This window comes from Sceloporus occidentalis, unplaced genomic scaffold (assembly GCF_023333645.1).
Source record: "Sceloporus occidentalis isolate IW3139 unplaced genomic scaffold, rSceOcc1.0.p SCAF_3, whole genome shotgun sequence".
Classification (NCBI taxonomy): Eukaryota; Metazoa; Chordata; class Lepidosauria; order Squamata; family Phrynosomatidae; genus Sceloporus; species Sceloporus occidentalis.
This window is the reverse complement of record NW_028316983.1, coordinates 164,299,032-164,320,320: the sequence shown is the minus strand read 5'-3', so window position 1 is coordinate 164,320,320 and position 21,289 is coordinate 164,299,032. Positions and strand designations below refer to the sequence as shown.

The following is a 21,289-nucleotide window of genomic DNA, read 5'->3' as shown; positions in this document are numbered from 1 at the left end:
AGACAACTGAACTTTGTAAGTCTCATAAAAATATCAAAGGAAGACATATTTTTATAGCTAGTTAACTATATGAAATCCAAAGATGCAGACTCCACAAAGCTATAAAGGCAGATTTCCAGAAAAATGACTATTTCAGCTTTTTAACTTTTTGCCTGATTCAGAAACTGTTATATAAGGTCATTGATACAGCTATTTTAATACTGCTCTCACTGACCAGAAGTGGCTTTCCTGGTTTTCACACAAATTGACTTCAATATCACCTGCTATGTGATTCTTCCAATTGAAGATGTTGAGGATTGAACATGGGATCTTTGCCAGTAAATGTGTGAGAAATATCACTCACTTATGACCTTTCTTGTTAGGATTCCTGACTGACATTTTAAGTAGAACTCCTCCTTCTACTCGGTGGCCATCTCTGCCAAAATTCTTGTGCTATATTTTAATGTATCCATGGCATCATATGATCAGCCTTTATTACGTGAAGGCATAGCAGACTTCAGTGCATTTCTCTCAAATGGTAAATAGTTTTTTTCACTATGCATTTTATTAATAAATTGGATAGGCTACCCCAGCACCTATGTCACATCCAAGAGGTAACATCAACTGGTGCTTAAAAGTTATATGAACAGAGAGTATAGCTTCCTACATACATTGTTCCATCTTATAAAATCAGAATTCTCAAATACTGCCACAAAAAAAAAGGGAGTGGGTGTTCACACATGTACACATCCACAAAACAGAATTATGACTTTGGCCAACTTATACTTTTTTCTGAACCACTACTGACAATGAACATTCAGACATATACATATTTATATGGCCATACATCCCTAAAGGATTAAATGGCATATTTTCCTTTGTATCTACTATGCTAGGGAGTGATTTGAGAGTACTTGTAGCATTAGATATTTACACCATCTCTTTTTTAAAAAAAGCAAATCTTACTTAACATCTGAGATTTGTTTGCTTGAACTTCTTGCTCTGTTTGTCTTCTCTAATTTATCTTCCTGAAAAGAAAACACATGATCAGTCAGTTTTGATGCAAAGAGTTTTGGGCCAGCCTGAAACAACTGAAAACCTTCAACCAAATATAGTCGTCTGTAGTTGTCTCAAGCCCCAGTTGATAACCTAGAACCAAAACATAGCTTTTCTCTTGGGTCAGCCCTAGATATTGCGGGATGAGATGTCCACTGATAACATCTTTTCTTTGTAGCTGCTACCTATACCACCACTCATACAGAGAAAGTAGGAAACAACAAATCCTTGCACAAGATCACACAAGATCTGAGTAGGGGGCAAAAGCTCAAAGTCACCTAGCAAATCTCCATGGCAGAATGGGGATATAAAGCCTTGTCTCCAAATTCGGGGGTGGGGACAAAAACATTTCGATTTGATTTTTGAAGGAGAAGTTATCACCATTAAATCAACAATGCTATGAAATGTTCTCGCAGCTGGGATGACAGGAGTTGTAGTCCAACACATCTGAAGAGGGAGACTGCTGCAACTGGATATCTGTTTCATCATACCTCTAAAGGGACTGCTTCTCCAAACTGGATGACAGGCTCTCCTTCTACACTTGGCTCACTAAAAGTAGCAAAAAGAAGAAATGGAATAAGAATAAATCTTGAGTGCCTGTAATTCTACAACCAACTTCAAAGTGGTGAAATCCATTATGTGTCAGTTCTGCAAGATCACAATAGATTGAATTGGATTTTCCAAATACATTTATGTATTTGTCAGAAATGATACAGGCAACTCTATCTGCAAGCCTATTTATAGTTTGTGTCGTTTTTTTGATAGAACTACTATCCACTATGTGGTGGTTTAGTGGTTAAGACGTCAATTATGATGATTGGAAGGTTGGCAGTTCAAAGCCCAAGTGCTGCAGGATGGTGTGAGTGCCTGCCACTAGTCCCAACTTCTGCTTCAAACCTAGCAGTTTGAAAGCATGTAAATGCAAGTAGATAAATAGGTACCACTTCAGTGGGAAGGTAACAGCATTCGGTGCAGTCAAGATGACCACATGACCATGGAGTCATCTTCAGACAATGCTGGCTCTTTGGCTTAGTAACGCAGATGAGCACCACCCCCTACAGTCAGTTACGACTAGACATTCATGTCAAAGGACTACCTTTACCTTTTACTTACTAGCCACATGCTAAATCCACATGCTAAATATCTTCCAAACAAATTTTATTACAAGCAGAATTAAATGAATTATGCCAGCCAATATAATTTGAGAAAATGATAACATGACTAAGCCAATCATGAAATTCAATCACTCATTAGAAAAACTGAAGCTAGTCTGGATTGCAGTTTTTCAAAGTGCTCCTCTTCGAAAACAGTGAGGGATTTAGGTTTGACAACAACCTAAATGAAACAACTTTATATGACCTGTATTCATATTTGTTTTCCTCATTCTGCCAAAGTCACCTTTTCTCAGAACACTCAACTTTGACCTCTGTGCTTAAAAAGGTCATGGAAAATGGAGATATTTCAAAGCCAGACATGTTGAGCACAAAGGAGATACTCCAAAAAGCAACCACACTCACTTCCACCATACATACATGGGACACAGATCAAGCTCTTCTGCGCAATCCTTGAAATGAACACAACCAGCACAAACTAATATCGTGTGGTCAGGATGCTTTGCACAGCTATGATCTCATTGCCCTTGTAGCAGCCCCTGTGATATTTTTTTAACCTGAGAGAGACTGGCTGGCTCAAATTGACCCAAGTGCTTTTCACAATTGAAGAAGTAATTTAAATCCAGGTCGAAGCACCGGTTGCAAGAGCCAACATAGAGAAAACATTTTGACAACTTCTGTGTAACTGGTAAACTTGCAAGACATAGGGATCAAAGGATCACTACTGAATGCTCTTCCTAACCAAAATGTTTCTCAACAGCTTGAAAGGTCCTTGCCTCTGCATAGCTCTTCCCTGTAGAATCATACCATACATAACGGAAACACATAAATGTTCCTTATCCAGTGCCTTGTTTCAATAATTTACAACACATATGAAGCTACACATATTCTGTATGCATAGCCTCCATGGCACTGGGAAATACACCAGATACTGATAATCTAAAGAATGTATGGAGAACCTAGTACTCTGCATGAACTGTTGGACTTCAACTCCCATTACTCAAAACACTGAGCATGGTGCCTGGAGTTAATGGGAATTCCAGACCTGCACCATCTGGAGGGCCACACAGCTTCTCAGTCTCTGAATAAAAATGTTCTTTCCACTGCATGAAAAGCGCTTTTAGGCCAAAGGAGTGAGATGTAATATGCAACCTGACCATTGTGCACATAGTCAGCAAGTAAAATTAGGCTATTTTTATAGCTTATGAAATGGCTCTTAAGCCTCTGTTTTGTTTTGTTTTTCACATTAAAACCATCTTTTAGGACAATTTATAAAACCAAAGCACTTACACAGTCTTATCCTTTTGTTTCACTGGAAAGGCTTTCAATGCACTTGCATTCAGCAAGGGAGCATTTGGTGCATTTATTGGAGAAGCTGCAGTTGCAATACTGGAAGCTTTTAAGTAAAAAAGGGGGGAAGGAGGAAGAAAGAGAGAGAGAGAGAAGAGAGGGATACATATTTCCAAGTTTAAATAAGCAGAGAATTTATAAACATTAAAGGCTAGCGAAGACTAAACCCATTTGCTCTGCTGCAAGTCCCAACTTTTTAAAAAAAGTACAACTTACTTCTAAGTAAAGTGTACTGACAATCAGGCTTAAAAAGAGGATTCAGCAAAAGCCCACCCACCCACCCACCCCCTGACCTTGACTGGCATGTTCTTCTGCAGCCTGTTGGTTCTCTCTAGCTGCCATGGCATCTACAAGACTTGTTTTCTGCTGGAGAAAGGGATAAATAAGTTTGGGGGGGAGAATGTACACACATGACAGTCATGATCACACACTGCATTTTTGAGAATCTATTAGGAGGAATATACCTCCTAACACCAGTAATGAGAGATTGTTTTTCTTGGCTTCAGTTGGAAACTGTCATAAACCAGTACTTGCCTATTTGTGGCTAAATAAGAACTGCCTACAGGCATCTGATTAGGAGGTTCTGTATACACAGGACTGTCTTATGAAATGGTGCTGCTTGGGGCAAAGGATGAGACACCCATTCCATACACAGAAGCCGAATTGACTGACTACAGAATCTTCTTCACTGCTGGCAACTCAACAACGCCCACTGAAAGTAACAAACTGGTTAGGCAGAACCAGTGGCATTCAGGCCCACTGAGGTGTTGGAATATAGACAGTCATCCTCCAGTTTTTCAACACAACTCAAGTTACTGTTCTATGTAGTGCCTGTTTGCTGCCTGCTCAAACAAGTTCTGCAGTGCAGCAGTGGAAGGAATCCACCGTAGTACCTCTTCAAACATTCTGACAAGTACAATATCTCACCATTTAGGTCTAACCTAGTCTCCCTCCCTCACACCCAAGTCCTTCTTTGTTCTTTTCTGCATTGCTACATTTTACTTAGAGCAGTGTGGTGTAGTGGTTTGTGTGTTGGACTACAACTATGGAAACTAGGATTCGAATCCCCATTTGGCAATGGAAATCATCCGAGTGATCTTAGACAAGTCATATTGGGGCTGTACAGACTGCTCCAAAATGGCAGCCTGCAGCTGTCCGTTTTTGCCCCATATGGAGGCCGCACTAACTAAACAGCGCAGCCTCTGGGAGGCATAAAAAGAACCTGCTCCTGGCACGATGACGTCCAAGCGGCACCGTACCATTTGGATGGTGCACCATGTGTATGTCATCATGGCAGACCCTGTCTGGACAGGGGCGAGCCAAGATTGTGCTCAGACAATGCAGTAGGGCTTGGGAGCGTGTGGATGCTCCACTCTCCTGAGCCCTAAAATTGGTCAAAGGCCGGCACTTTGCACCAGTCTGTACCAGGCCATTCTCTCAGCCTCAGATGAAGGTAAATGCAACCCCCCCCCAACAAATAATGCCAGGAAAATTCCATGATAGGTTCACTTTAGTGATGTCATAACTCAGAAACAATTTGAAGGCACACAACAACAATAAACCTTTTACTTATCTGCCTGTCATATTGACTGCCTAGCTGACAGACATACAGTAGTTGTTATCCTCCTTTCATTTGTTGATGAAGGAAGGTCTGGGGGTATTACTTGCCTATTGTCATTCATAGTTAACAAAAGAACAAAGACTGAAGTGTTGGGCAACAGTGCAGACTTTCACTCAGGCCCTAAATATCACTCAGGCCCTAAATATACTTACTGTTGTTTGAGATTGATCACTTGGTTGTGATTTCAGAATATCTGATAAAGAATCTGTACCCACAATGTCTTCTGTTCTTTCCAGATGGCTGTTCACTACTGTAAAACAATTGGGGGGGGGGGGGATTATATACATAGAACTTTTAGAGCAGTGGTTTTTCAAGGAGGCCCACCTGTGAGGGTCTATTGGGAATTCTTAAAAGCAAGCTGAGAAAGAACAAACTGTTTATTAATAAAATACCATTTGGAATGGTCCAACCACAAAGGAAAGTTGGGATATATTTTCAGTTCACAAACAGTTACTGTGAGATCCAAGAGATCTGACCACAACCACCACCACCACCCCTCTCTGTCTCTCTTTGACTCGGTTCCTCCAGGTTCCCTGGACTAATTTATCTGGACTAAAAGAGAATGCTGAATTACCTCTTCCAAGCATCCAAGACCATAAATTCACCTTTTAAATAGTTTGCAGGGCCCCATTGCACTGTTTAATGTAACAAATAGCCATTGTTCAAAATGAGGAGCACTTTAGCTGTGTACTTCTGCATGACAGGTGGCTGAATTAGGCGATCCATGACACACCTTCCAGCACTATGAATCTTTGAATTTCCAGAAAATAGAGCTGGTATGGGAAAGGTTTCCAGCAAGCAGAATATTTTAAAACCCACTGTTCTATATCCAGGGCACATCCAGATGAGAGCAACAAAGATGGTGGGTCTGGAAGCCATATGCCATGATAAGAAAGAGCTGAAAGAGATGACCATGTTTAGCCTGGAGATGACTGAAGTAGTCTTCAAACATCTGAAGTGCTGTAATCTTCGCCATCTTACATGGCGAAGATGGAGCAGACCTGTCATCTGTTGCCCCAGAAAACATGCCGAGAGCAAGTAGAAGGTGGGAATGAGAAGGAAGGAAACTTAGGTTAAGCAAAAGTTCAATTGTAGGACAGACTACCTCAGGAGCTGGGAAAATATCTGACTTAACACCACACATACTTCATTAGCAGTGTTTAAGCAGCAGCTGGATGACTATCTGTCAGAGATACCGTTGCTGCTGCATTGTGGATTAGAAGACCTACATGACACATTCCAACTCTAGAATTTGACATTAGCAAGGAAAAAAAAACATGTTTTTGGAAGATTTTGAATTATTTCCTTGAATCATACAAAAAATGTGACAAACACACAATCACCAACTACTGTCACACCTTTGTCACGGTTCATCTTGAGCCATGAATGGCATTGATAAAACGAGAGATGGGACATTGACTGTTTTTGCCATCAAAAACATTAGCACAGCCTTTGTATTAAACAGACCATCACAGCTCACATACATAAAAGAAAGAGGATAAATGAAGCATGGCACTAACATAACTCACCCAAACACCTCAAATCTCATGTTACAGTTTAATTTCCCCTGTGAAGGCAGGGAAACCAAACACTAGAAAGGAATGTTCTGGAATGCCAGTTGTTTTGAACCAGAGATATGAAGGGACCACACAATACAGGACAGCCTTGCCTTGCTGATCTCTTTAACCACTAGTCCTGAACACAAGAGCTGACAAGTGATGACTCCACACAACAGCATCTCTAGAAGCATAGCCAGAGAGGTACAAGGAAGAAACACTTCAGATCTGTGAAATGAAGTAAACACGAGAGGAAGAGCATAAGATAGATTTTCAAGAAGTTGCTCTTTGCCATGTGGGAATATGTATATGCAGAATACAGCAAAGATATGGCTGAGAATGTGCACATAAATTGCTGAGAGACTAGTTTATAGGAGACCACATTCAATATTTTTATTTGGTACAAAGTGGGCAGCTACCAGGGGTTGAAAGACCACCTTGGACCCCATGAGGTACTGTTGTCAGATTATGTACCCTCCAAAGTTTGAGATTAAAAAAAAATCATCCCCAAAATGGTGAATAATATCTCTCCAAATACAGTGGCCAATGCAATGTTATGGACCACTACATTCGTGTGCACTTTATACACCATCTCCAAATGTATCAGACCTAAACTTTTTTTTAGAATGGTCAAAGAGACATCCAAGTACAGCAAAAAGACCACTAGTGTCAGCTAGGGGCTGGGGGAAAAGAATTGTTTCAGGTGAAAAAAATAATGCTTTTTAACCCCCCGTTTTTGGCGATGGGGGCATGGACACCTAGGGTGCAAACTCTCCAATTGTCCCAATTTGGCAGGGGCAATCAATGTACAGAAACATGGAAAGGAGAATTCTGGTAACCAATAGTTCAAGAAGGTGACATTTTATGGCTCCAACAGGAAAAATATCTCCATGTTCAAAAGATGCTCACCTGTTGGATTATGCTGTGGCTGATCCTCACTTTCATGATTATCATCTTTGTCCATTATTACCTATCAAGTTAAATTAATTGAAAGACAGAGTTTAATTCAAGAAAACCAATCTTTAATAGAATGATCAGCAGAAGTCTGCAAAGTCCTAACAAGGTGTCCAAGAAGCTAAGAATGCATAAATACACACTAGTCTAGACCACCTGAACAAACTTTGCTTGAGCATTTCATAAATCTAAAACATCTTTACTTATATTGCTGGGGAAGAATTGCTGCTGCCTTGTACTAATAGAGAGGACATGAAAATATTTAACTAGTCTAAAACAGTCTGATGTTAATTATGATAGATACAGGTGTTTTATATAAGCTTGTATTTACAGTAGTTGTACCAAAACTGAGTCACTACCATCACAAAAGAACTGTGTAACCTAGCACAGCTCTGATGCCTTTTTTTCCCTCCCAGACCTAGCTAGTCAGTTCCAGCAGTAGAAGGGAATGTAAAAACAGTTCTAGTGTTTCAAACCAGAACAGCTCTGCCAGGCTATGCACATCCCTAGAATAGAGCTGGGGGGGGGGGGGGGGGAGTGTCTCTCTTTTTTTGGCCAACTGTGCCCAGACCTCTCCAGCTAGCATAACCAGTAACAATGCTATATGGGGAATTCGGGCAGCTGTAGACCAAAAAGTTAACTTCAGTCTGTAATGCAGAATGTTTTTCGAGGGCCATCCTGAACTCCCAGGTACAGAGAGATGTGAACTAATGAGGTCACTTATTTCTCTGAAAGACTTTTACCCTCCTCTTTCACCAAAATAAGTTTACAGAGGAACACCTACAAAGCTACTGTACCTGGCAGCAGCATGCTCACATTTGTTGCTATGTGAATTCAGGCACAATCCAAATTATGGCAACCCTATCATAAGATCTTCTTGGCAAGATTTATTCAGAGGTGGTTTGCCATTGCCTTCTTCTATGGCTGAGAGAGTGACTTGCCCAAGGACACTACGTCACACTGGCTGTAATTTACACAAAATTAGTTGTGTCTATTATGGCTAACACTAAATACTAGTCCCACCCAGAGTAGACCCATTGAGTCAACAGGATTCATGTAAGTGCTGGCTTGAGAGCCAGCAGGTCTCTTCTAGTTAGGACTAGAAAGTAATATTTAGGCTAGAAGTGGGAATCATGTGGCTGTTTAGATTTTCTTAGACTGCAGCTCTCATAAGTCTTACAAGGAATGCTGTGAGTTTCATCCTGTAGTCCCAATTAAAATATGGAAGGACACATGACCACTATCCATTTATGCCTATGGCTTTCTGAGCAGACTGTGGTGGGGCCAGCTTTCAGAAGCAGACGTATACTGAAACTTTGGGCCCTACCAACAAATTCTAAGATACACCAACTATCCTCTCAAATATAAACATTAAGCTGAACTAAAAGGTTTGCCACAGCTGGAGACTTATGGGGGAGCTCACAGACCATATTTTATAACAAATTTGGTTAGACTTGACTTTATGGATGGGATAAGGAAAAAATAAAAAATGATTTTCTAGTTTTAATCATTTTTTCCAAAAAGAGTATTATTGGTGCCAACAATTTGGAAAGGTTAAAAGGGGAAAAAAAAACTGGAAAAAACTCACTGAAGTTGCAAAAAGAGCATTTGTTTTGTTTCATTTTGTAATTAAAGCAAATTATTTTTACAAAAATGTTTTATACAGCTAACAGTAACAAGCAAATACAGGCACATTAAAAATACTGAAAAAGTTATTACTATTTTACAAGCATCAGTAAAAACAGATTATTTGAACATCATAATCCAACAACCACTAAAAGAAGTACAGTATAAATATTTTGAGAGGGATTTGTAATAATACTTTAAAAAAAAGCCCAATATTCATAGAAAACTTCCAAATGAGGCTTAGAAAACAAGGGGGGGGGATACTTGCCATCATTTTATCATTTCCCATTATTTTTAAGAGTGGTGTCAAAATGTCAAACTGGCTGTCAAAGTGAATTTTTATCTTTGTTACTTCTTTTTTGTTGATTGTAGTAGGGTTCTTCATTTGCATTTCAAGAATCTTTTCTCCTCCTTCCTCTTTATGAAGAAAAAAGAAGGCACATGTTTTTTGAGATATTCCCAATATTGGTTACCTTCTTGTAAAAACATTAGCAACACTCTACATATGCCAATGAATTCAGTTGCCTATGATATAGGGCAAGTTGGTGCCTAACTTGTAAATGGAGCTGGGCTGGACTGGCAGATGAAATTTATTAACTTCACCATAGATGATTGGACAATATCCTCTACTGAAAAGGAGGGCAATGTGAGTGTTTAGAAGAGGGACTGCTGCCACCTCTGCCTCCAATACCTGTCTCCTGAGCAGCTGTCTCATTCTTCTTAATGGCATGATTGGCCCTTTTCTCCCCTCCCCTCTCCTTTCCCACAGAAGACTGGAGGATGCTAAAGGCAATGCCAATATTCCTAACCCTTCTTCTGTGGAAACAACAGTTCTCTAGGGTCCTTTCCAGTCAGGCAATAAGCACGATGATGCCTTCATCAGTTCTCTGGCTTTGAAGGGGCTGAGAGAAGAGAACCACATCCATTGAGTGGGCCAGAAGACTAACATTAGGTAACTACAATAATGGTACAGGCTGAAGAGAGCACCATGGTACTAATTTACAGCAAAGGTTGGCAACTGTGGAGGGGGACATTCTTCCACACCCATCTCCCCCTGGCTGCACTAATGCATTTTGGCATGCGGAAAGAAATGTCACATCACTCCCAGCTGCCATTCTGAACAATTTTTTGCCTCTGGGTTGGGGGTCCTCAAGATTTTGAGGTGAGTAGGTGAAATAATCTGGTAATTGGGCTGGTTTTCAGAAGAAGAAAAAAAGACATGAACACTGGCATAATTTTTTTAAAAAAACAACCTTGGGGTCTTTGGGGGCCTAAGAATGGCATGCAGCCAATGGCCCATTCTTTACACATCTCTGCATTACAGTCTGCATTACAACCAATAGCCGTCAGTAGCCATATCTTCCATGAATTTGTCCAGTCCCTTCTAAAACCCAACCAAGTTGGCAGCCATCACTACATCTTTTAGAAGCAAACTCCCTAGTTTACCTAACTGCTATGAAAAGTACTTTTTTCTGTTGTGAATCCCCCCCCCCATTCTGCTGAATTAGAGGACGACAGATTTAGAATTAAGTGAAAGAGTATTATGTCTTAGCACATCATATATCTGTTTCATGATAACTGTTGGTATTTTCAACAGATGCCACTCTTGATTGACATAAGATCAGTTTGAGCACATACAAGTCTCATGAAAGTAAGTTTTCCATGCATTCTTACCTTGCAAGCAGAAGCTACTAACATCTTCCTTTGGCAATCGCATTGGCTCCCAAAGAGCACCCTGGAAAAAAAACTTATATGAAGCCAATTTTCATCTGTTACTTAAGTATAGTCAAGAGCAAAGAGTCTGAGAATCTTTCAGTAGTGTACCTAGTATATTTGACATTTTTAATATCCCTCCTCCCTGTTTTTTAGGTCTAGTGGAACTGCTGGCTTGGTGAGAAAGGGAGAAGACTTGCTTTCCCTCCAGGCCCCCAGAGCCACCAGACCCAGAAGGCAGCTTCTTCCCACCAGTGTACCAGGTGACACTCCTCTCTGAGATGTCACCCATTGTGGTGTGCGCTCCCCGCATCCCCCTAACAATGCCTCAGGATTAGTTTTGCTTTGTTTTACCTCAGGGTATTCTAAGTAGAAGGTAATGCTTTCAGTTCCAAAATTGAAGTCAATCCAGAACTCCTTCAGTTCGTCATCAGGTGGTTTATGTAACTTGGAAAGAAAAAGGAACCATCAGCAAACATTTCTGCTTATGAGGAAGGAGGAAGAAGGGCAACAGCCTGTCCCTGTCCTATTTATTGATCTAGGGAATCCAAGAGGCAAACCAAACATTATACAGAAGCTTCATGGTACAAAGCACTGGCCACCCCTCTCTTTGCAAAGTGTCCTCAGTTCATATATTCAACATTTCTCCTTCCACGTCTCTCCATTTAACTGGAGAGTATCTCCTAATAAATGCTTTCCCCTTTTCCACTGTGTCCAGACTAGTGAGAAGAAGTATGTGGAAGACATACTAGCATTCATCTTTACAGTGTCACCATTTACATATAAAATTACCTCATTTGTATCAGCATGAGCAGCTTTGCATGGAATTGAACAGACCCTGCAAAAGAAGATTATTCCATCATGGGCTTTTCCTCTAGAAAAATATAGAATTGAGAACATACAGAGATTTCTGCAAGACCATCCCACTAGTGAAGTGGATCCATGTCTGCATAGCAATTACAGCTACATGGCTAAGCCATGCTCCCAGTACTGTCCTGGGTAGGATACACTCATCCCCAGAACAAGATTGCGTACAGAGAGGCAGCTGAGGATGGAAAATTCTGAGTACTTCCCCCAGATGTCCACCCATGCAAAGAGGCTAGGAGATCAACTTTAGCAATATTCCTGTTTGATTGAGGTCCATCACACTGGTAAAAATTATGACCTGCACTTTCCTGACAATATCAATAGTGAAGCAACCATGAGAATGGACAAGTGCAAATGTGTGAGAACTGCCACTACAAATACAAAGATGAGGCCACTAACTTTCTTTGCACATCTTGCAGGACATATTGTTCCCTCATGACCTGAGAGGCTAATTAATATACTGCAGACACCACTGTGACATAAAGCAAGATTGAACGTGAGAAATGTCTATCTGAGGAATTTTCAGTAAGGTCAGCACCAGTTCATGTAAACATAGCCGATCATGGAAAATAAGGCAAGCCCGCATCTCATTCCATGCCCCATCAACAATTCACACTTCATTAAGAAAGGTAACTTCTTTTCCATGCCGCTAAGGTTATAGCATAAGCTGTGAGATAAGTGACAGGTTGCCAATATGGTTCCTTCCTACACAGGCACTCCAGTGAGGCACAGAACCTGAAAAAGGTATTTGGACTGCTTCAAAGTTGTAGTCCAAGAAGGTAACTTTTCCAAGCTCTGCAACACCAGCACAGAAAGTGGACATTTTTATATGAGTCCCAGCTTCCAGCACAACAACAACATCTGGAGAGAGCTATACAGCAATGACTGATTATACTATCATCAAACATGCTTTAATGTCACAAAAATCATATAAAATCAATTATTTGGACAATGCAAGGGACAATTCCATTACTCCTTTTGAATAAGCAAGCCATTTACTATTTCACTCACAAGATAGTGCTCATTTTAGATATTTAGATACTTATCAAAGGGAACACTCGAGTGTATGTTATTTGAACTTAAAAATAATTCATTTTATATCTGTGATATCAATTTATTTGCAAATCATTTAAAGTTATATCAGCTGAAAATATAGTTAAGTTGAACATCCCTCAATTTTTTTTAAAAAAAACAACCTATTACTAACTGACAAGTGTCATTGAGATGCCCAATACAGAAAGGAACTGTAGGATATTATTTCAGAGGAAGTAACCAGCAAAGCCATTTCTGAATATTTCTTGCCTAAGAAAACCCTGTAAAACCCCATAAATTGACAGTTGTCTTGAAGACACACACACAAACACACACACACACACTTCTGTTGTTACATGATATTCAGGTTTAGCAGACTTATCCCCCCTGGCTGGTACACTATGGTCCTATATGGCAATGCCTGTATACTTCCCAGAGGGGGGGAAAAGCCTTTCTTCAGTAGCAGTAGTTGCTATTATTATTGCTGTTATTATTGTTCCTGAAAAAGAACACAAAAGTGGGGAAGTAAGACAAACTTTCTGTCCAGTCAGTGAAAGGCCATCTGTGATCAAAGTGAGACAAAACCTGCAAAAGCCTGGGAAAAAACTTGGATGGAGTAGCTTCATGGCAAGGCCTTACCTCCTTTTATCCCCAAGTCTTTCATTCAGTTCATTAAGAAATTTCCGGCTGTCCTTCAAAGGAGAGAGAGAAATATAATGTGCTCTTTCAAAAGTGCTCTTGTACTGTTTTAAAAAATAAAACCACACTTCTGCCTAACATCATCCATGGAAATACATATTGCTAAACATAAACTGAGCCTCTGCTTAGTTTTACAAATCAACACAAACTCAGAACACCTGTTCAATGAAGATGTGCTTTAAAGTCAACCAGCACTATTTGATTTTTAGCCCTTCTTCCCTGACATTGTACAAAAAGAAACAAAGTCTTTACCGTCTCAAAGTCTTTGCGTCTTATTTCTTTAAAAGCCTTTGCAATGTGTTGGTCTTCGAACCAATTGATAATGAGGTCATCTCTCCGCTTAGTCAACATCACCCTGAAGATGGCCTCCAAAAGAGAAGCCTGGATGTCATAGTCTCCAGGACAGAGAAGAGAGATTTTCAAAATATTAGTGTTCAGTGCCCATTCTAATACTCAAAGAGTCTTTTCCAAGCAATAAGAAATGTATTTGCTTCCCAGCACCGTAAGTTTAAATAAAGAGCTACCCTACTTTCTCTGGACTCCCCCAGATCCCACTAGACAGTATTCTGAGACTTTGAGGCTATCACGTTTTATTTGGGACAAATTTTCATGGACCATAGTCCACTTCATGAGGCATCAAGTAAAATGGGTTCCTGTATTTCCTGAAGCAGATTAATATGGTTTACCACTTTTGAAATTTTGTTTAAGAACACTTTACATGAATGTCATGTGTCCCTCCTTTCTTCCTTACGTAAAACTCTTTGGTCACAACCCAACAAATGTTGTCATTATCAGCTTCTTAAAAGTCATGAAAATTAGTTGCACCTAGTATATCCAATTCCTTATTAATGCTATAGTAGTAAGCACTTTATAGCACTAAACACTCTCACTACCAGAAGGCTGATTTCATCCTTCAAAAGAACAAGAGGCTGAAAATATGGTCATCATTCAGAAAGATCCACCAAACATTTATTTGTTGACAGCAATTCCAAAGAGTCATTTCAACTTCCCAAAGCCATATAGCCAACATCTTTAAGCTATGAAAATATTCTTTATCAGCTGATTCGTATTATGTGTAGCTTGCTCTAAAATTTAACCATTCCCTTGTACATACCAAAAATCTGTACAAGTTTAAATATGAATAGCTTCATCTTGCATGAGAGGAAATATTCTCCACTCACTAGGAGCAGGACTAGGACCTGAGGAATGTGCAGGCTACACACAGCTTGCCATAGCAACTGGCATAAAAATTGATTTTAGTCCCAAAATGGGAAAAATCACATTGCCATAAACACTGAAGGCTTGATTCTTCATTTTAAGATGAGGGGAGGGACTTTTGGTGGTGGTGGGGGGGGGGGGCAAAACAGCATTTTCAAAAAACCAGAACTGATTGCCTTGAAATGCCCTTTCCAGTTTTTTGTTTTGTTTTTTAGAGGGAGATATAGCCCTTGTGTGGCAGAGAGGTTGGAGTGATTCACTACAGCTCTGGAGACCAGGGTTCAATTCCCATGGAAACCCACTGGGTGACCTTGGACAAGTCACATGCTCTCAGCCTCAGGGGATGGCAATGGCAAACTCCCTCTGAACAAATCCTGCCAAGAAAACCCCATGATGTGTTTGTCTTAGGGTCACCATAAGTCAGAAATGATTTGAAGACATACAACAAGCCCTTTGTGGCATGGTGAGCCTGAAATATGTGTGTGTGCGTGTGCACACAGCCATTTTTCAAAATTCAGTCATATCCAGACAACAAGCATGCATCTCAGACACACTCAAAAACCCAGCTCTGCAAAACTTTTTCCAAAATATTGCTAGATTACAGTGGAGAGAGAGGTAGGGGTAGAATTCGCAGCTACTGTCCTACACAAGAGTGGGTTTTTTCCCCCTTATGCCTAAATTTAATCAAAGAGGTTTGTCTTACCACCAACATCCAGAATTATTTTTGCAAATTCTTTCCTGAAATAAAATAACCGGTAAAAAAAAACCTTTATGACTCAAGAGAAAAAATAGCAGTGCATGACAGAGTACTGTAAGGTAGAAACAGAAATTACAAAATTTTGAAATGCTAAATATGCATTACAAAATAGTTCAAATTAACAAAAGCTCATGCTAACAATTTCTTCCTTCCCGTCAGTCTCAAAGATGCTACAAGATCTGTTTGCATACTGATTTTCCAGACTAGCATGGCTATGTCTTTGAATAAGAACAAAACAGAATGCCAAGACGGTTCCATTTAATCTTTTGGGAGCAAAATTACTGTTTCCCTGTCCTTCATATTTTCATTACAGAGTGAGAATAAAATATAACTGTTGTACAGAAAAATCAGAATGAACTATTATTATATCCAAATTTCCTCTGAGGTTTGCAAGCAGGTACTGCAGCCCCAAGAGGAATACGATCTGAACTGCTACCACCCTTGCCTTGGAGAGTGAGAAGAACCACAAGTATCTGTTGGATTTCATCCTCTTCCGGACTGCCATTCCCTTCTCCTTTTGTGTCATGTCTTTTTAGACTGTAAGCCTGAAGGCAGAGAACTGTCAAAATTAACAATTTGTAAACTCCTCTGAGAGCCTTTGTGATTGAAGAACAGGGTATAAATACTCTAAATCAGGCCTGCAGAACTTGTGGCCTGTGGGCCACTTGCTGCCAACCAAAGGATTTCAGGTGGCCCCTACTTACTACTAAGTTGTGCAGGTCTGCTTTAAAAAACATAAATGTATTTGGGATAGAGTCCCTGGGTAGACTTGGTTTCCTGACAGGTAATCACAGTTTGGGCTGATTGTGAGGGAGGGGCTGCCGGGGAAGTAGTAGATACAAAAGTGAGGAGTGAGGAACTGCTAAAGAGAGTTTTAAGGGAATTTTAAGACAGTTGAGGGAAGGCTTGAGTTCAGTGGATGTTCTTGAATAAGAGTTCTAGAGAGTGGGTCAGACGGAATCTGACTGGGCCTAGAGAAAGTCAGAGCAGTATTCTGACAAGCCAGTACAGTAACTGGAGAAAAAGACAAAGGGTCTCAATACAGTCAGATAAGGATACTGACTGGGAGAGAAAATGTATGGGGAATTGTAAAGAGGAAACTGTGAAATACCTTGCAACTGTTATATTAATATAACCATACTTGGATAGAATAGTGTGAACTATTCTACCTAAGCTACGTTCTTACCAACTGTTATTCAATAAAGTTATTGTTGTTATAACAGAAGCCTCTGCCTGTGTGAATCCTAGGCCATTCAGGCACAGACAAACTTGCTACCTAAGATATTGAACTTACCAGAAAAGCTAAATATGCATTACAAAATAGGGGAACCTAATCCTTATACATTCAGGGAAAGTGTATGTGGAAGCAGGGCGGGCGTCACTGACGAGGGGCTTTCTATAAGGGAGAGGTAAAAGATAACCGCAAGGTATATGAAGAAGGTCATGTCACAGTATCCAACAGTGGTTTTAGGAAAACAGAAAGTATCCCTGCTACCTGGTTCTTTCTGACTTTTCTTCATATCCACAGAAAAACTGCTTTTTGAGGCAGTGGGACTCTTGCTCAAGATGAGTAAGGGCAAGAAGACCTCACTTGATAGGAATATGGCAAAAATGGGGTACTCCATCTTGTACAGGAATGTTCCAGTAGCACAAAACCGCCACTGGAAGTACTGCCTGATCTTTCACTGTCCCTTCCTTTTATACGATCAATGCAAAACTTGCAATGAGAATGGAGACAGAATACACCTCCTGATAGCTAATAGCAATGGTCCAGAGGGATACGGTCCCTCATATTATAAATCAACTTACAAAAGCAAGCACATTTCTTCAGACACAGGGAACTTCTTTTTCTCCTCTTGTGGAACATTATCTAACAGAACGTTTAAGGTCCTTATAGCCTTTGTTGCAAATATTGAAAGCCATGCAAAAAGAGAAAAAGGCAGAAAAATAAGCCACTAACATATAGCCATTATCTTACTTCACATACCTTTCCCCACAAAATCTTTGTTTAAAACTAACCTCCTGCCGAAGGGCCAAGTTCACATTACGTTCAGTAGCTAGATGTCCCAAATATGGTAAGAATGAATCTAGCAACTGTTTTCTTCCTATGAGGTGGGGGGGGGGCAGAAAAAGCGAGATAGCTATTATCAAGTAGAAAGGCGACAAGACTAATAGACTTAACAGTGATTTTCTCTTACTGGCTCTGCAGCAGCTTCAAATCAGCCCAAGAAGTATTTTATAATGCTATACAAGATTCACGGATTCTCCTCTCATGTTAAAAAGATTCTCCAGTTTTAAATATTTATGTATGTTTCTACAGATGTTGGCAAATTAAAGTTTTGTTAAGTGATTCAATTATATATTTGTTAATTATATATTTGTTTCAATATATTTTTGTATATGATTAAAACACATATGGCTTTCGAGACAGTGAAATCATTATCTAGCTGTTAAGCCCAAGTTTGTAGCCTTATTTTCTTTTGCTCTGTTTTTTCCTTTTCTCAAAGCAATTTACAAAGTAAACCCAACAATAAGATACATACAGTATCATCTTCTGCATCTTTATCCAGAAAAAAGCTGCAGTTGGCTGACTGTATAAGAACACAATCACACAAACGTATCCATTAAGCAGCCAATAATACCATACTTAAAATTATCAGACAGTTATACAAGGTATTTAGCCACTGACCTTCAGAGTTGCTTTTGCTAATAACCTGAAAACAAGGTGAAGAGAAGGGGAGGAAGCAACATGGAGTTATCCATAATACTACTTTATATTTCTCTCTCTGCATGCATACACACAACACACATGCTAAGAATGCAAAACGTTCAAACTTCCTCCAAATTATTTAAAACTTATCCACTGATACTAACAGCACTTTAAAATATGCTAAGCCATAACACCTGTTTGCAACAAAAAGGAATTATTTTCTGTTCTGTAACACTTAAAGGGATTTTACTGCAAATTTAAGACTTACTATAAGTTATAATTAAGCATGTATAGGCTACATTTGAAGCTTTTATAGGATTTTGCATGCATTGTCTATGCTACGCCCTTGTTTTCTTAAGAGTTCTTAAAACTTCTAGTTGAATGTTTCTTAAGCTATCTAACGTGGAAGACCAGCATTTTGTTTCTCCATGTTCAGTACTGGTACTATATTTATGCCCTCTGGCTACAACTATTTTCCTCTTTCCAAGAAAATCTAGGGAACAGCAACTGATAACTCATGGATCAGCACCAGTCCATGGACCACCTCTTTGAATTCTACTGATCTACTTGGTGCTATGATGGCCCAGGACTGGTTCATACTTATTTACAGCAACATGAAAATAGATTCCTCATGGCTTATTTCTTCAATTTCTCTTCAAAGATTAGCAGATAATTTGAATCTGCTTGCCACAAAGGCTAATCAGATGTCCTGAACAATTTTACCATGGTATGGCTACACTACTGCACAGCCCAGCGCGCCTGAAATGTTCTTCCCGCAGTTCAATTGAACTCCATTGGAAGCTAATGCAACATATCCCTGCAGCCCCACACTGCACCAAATAAATCAACTTTCAAGGGCCACTATGTATGTATCAGCCACATGTTTGCTATAAAATCACAACACAATCCCAAGTTTCCATTTCCATGCACTTACCAGAGCTGTGTGAAAGAAGTCTTCAACAAGGTTTACCAAGAACTCACTCTCTTTTGGTTCTATCAAGCTTAGGAACTCTCTTGTCCTTTCAAACCAAGTGACCATGTAAAAACAAAACACATACAAGCTAAGTCAAATGAACACCTGACAGCTAATCCTGTGGCAAAATCCAGTCATAAAAAGATAACTATAAGTATGGAGGTATATGGAGACCACAGTAAGGTTTTTCTGCGCGGGAGGGGAAGGAACAAAAGGAAGGATTTTTCTCTTTTTTCTTTTTTTCATTAGGCAAAGGAGGAGGAACTTTAGCAAGCACTGCACAAACACATGCTTGGTGAATGAGAAGTCAACTTTACTGATAACAATAGCCATGGTTATAGTAAATTACTACTAGCCCTGTCTCTACTATCACCACTATTTCTTGGCACTTAAAATTAAAACCTAGAGCTTAGCATAACACTCAGCCACTGCCACCCATAATTCCTAGCTCTTTTAAGTCTGTTCTGGGGACAGTTACTGCAATTTCACTGCTTAAGCTCTTGCCTTAAGTTATCCATTACTGTAGGTTTGCATGGGCTGAGTTCCAGAACAGCCAAATAAAAAAAACAGAATACTGATCTCCTTGTGTCTCCCTGCTTCGGGTTGTTCCCTTGCCTTGAGATGGCGGAAAGAACAGATTGATCCCAGAGGACATGCATCTTCACAGCTCAGCAAACTAGAGGTGGACACACATTAACCTGAGAGACCAAATCTTGCCTTTTCATCCTGGATCTCAGGCTCAATGAAAGCAAGTTAGGATCAGTTAGTCAGAATACATTTAATGAACTCAAATAACTCCATGGCTAGTTATGGATCCTGAGTCTACCTGATCTTAGTACCAAACTGTACTCACTAGGCAAAGGTAGTCTTCCAGATATTTTGACCTTCAATTCCTTTATCCCCACTTACCACATCCAATGATAAGTGATTATGAGAGAACTGTAAATCAATGTTTGTCCTAGCCATTGATCTTTTGCCACTGAAGATTGCTTATAGTCCTGTCTAGACATACCAGCAACTACAGAGGCAGCCAATAGAAGAAGAGGTTTTCTGCAGATTTTATATGACTTTCCCCCCCTAGTTTCTAAAACACTGAATAAACATAGCACATATCTTCTTTCCATATAACCAAATAGCCCTATAATGGGAGAGGAAATGAAACCTACACTTTTTGTTTATAGGTTAGGACAAAACTGCTTGCATTTTAAACAAGATTTTGGAATCTGAGTTGAAACCAAAGTATACTGAAATAAGGAATAATGAGACATAGAGCTGTCTTCAGATTACATCATCATCATCAGCTGTTTCACAAAAATCAGTTCTGCTTCACATATCACAGATTAATTAATACAACATTCATGTATGGAACTACTTATCTTTGGTATCAATCCTTGCTGAAGAAACAGATTTACACCTTCTTGAGGGTCATTTTTACAGTACAGCCGAATACATTTCAGCAGCAGAGAAACATTTGAGAACTCATTTTTGTCTAATTCCTAGGATGGAAAAAAATCCCCACACATTACTGCCCTGAACAAACAATTTCATATATTTAATTTTGAGATCTAAATTGGGGGTTGGGATTCTGCAAATGTTGAACTGCAACTCCCAGCATTCCTCATGCAAGCTAGGGCTGCTGGGAGGCCATCTGTAGGACCATGGGATTTCAGCCAAGTAAAAACTACTAGTCCCACTAGAATTAACTGAATCAAGAGGCCAACTATAGTTTGAACTGCATTTAAGCCTCAGAGATTAAGCAACATAAATTTTCCTACTTGCCTTTTTAAGAAGTTTGTCCAGTTGGTTTAACAGCTGCTTATTAATCCTCTGAGGAGGATACATTTTTCTCTCTTGTACCATTTCATTTATTTTCTGAAATCCCTTTCCCATAAAGGCATCATTTAATAAGGATGCTAGCTAGAATAAAAGATGCAAAAGCAACACTTCAGAATTAGCCTTTGGTTACTCATGGATTAGATTTCTCATTGTAAAATTTCACCTCTAATTATTTTGTGGTGATCTCATAAACACAATTTATGTATTTTAAAATCCCTACACCTCCAAGA

The 21,289-nt window shown here is 39.6% G+C and overlaps 1 protein-coding gene across 1 annotated transcript in view; it reads right to left on the bottom strand.

The window, feature by feature from the left end:
• The window catches only part of LOC149317044 (synaptonemal complex protein 2-like), a 37,469-nt gene extending 18,180 nt beyond the window's left edge, over positions 1–19,289 (bottom strand). Inside the window, exons 1-17 of the mRNA XM_089518350.1 lie at positions 19,185–19,289; positions 18,230–18,254; positions 17,560–17,645; positions 17,350–17,438; positions 15,487–15,521; positions 13,818–13,960; positions 13,506–13,558; positions 11,760–11,805; positions 11,322–11,414; positions 10,929–10,989; positions 9,523–9,671; positions 7,584–7,644; positions 5,271–5,368; positions 3,791–3,863; positions 3,438–3,543; positions 1,527–1,584; positions 946–1,007 (exon numbers count right to left, since the gene is read on the bottom strand). Of these exons, the coding sequence (XP_089374476.1) occupies positions 946–1,007; positions 1,527–1,584; positions 3,438–3,543; positions 3,791–3,863; positions 5,271–5,368; positions 7,584–7,644; positions 9,523–9,671; positions 10,929–10,989; positions 11,322–11,414; positions 11,760–11,805; positions 13,506–13,558; positions 13,818–13,960; positions 15,487–15,521; positions 17,350–17,438; positions 17,560–17,645; positions 18,230–18,254; positions 19,185–19,289 (1,343 nt within the window). The remainder of the gene's footprint in view (positions 1–945; positions 1,008–1,526; positions 1,585–3,437; positions 3,544–3,790; positions 3,864–5,270; positions 5,369–7,583; positions 7,645–9,522; positions 9,672–10,928; positions 10,990–11,321; positions 11,415–11,759; positions 11,806–13,505; positions 13,559–13,817; positions 13,961–15,486; positions 15,522–17,349; positions 17,439–17,559; positions 17,646–18,229; positions 18,255–19,184) is intronic.
• Positions 19,290–21,289: the final 2,000 nt, after the last annotated feature.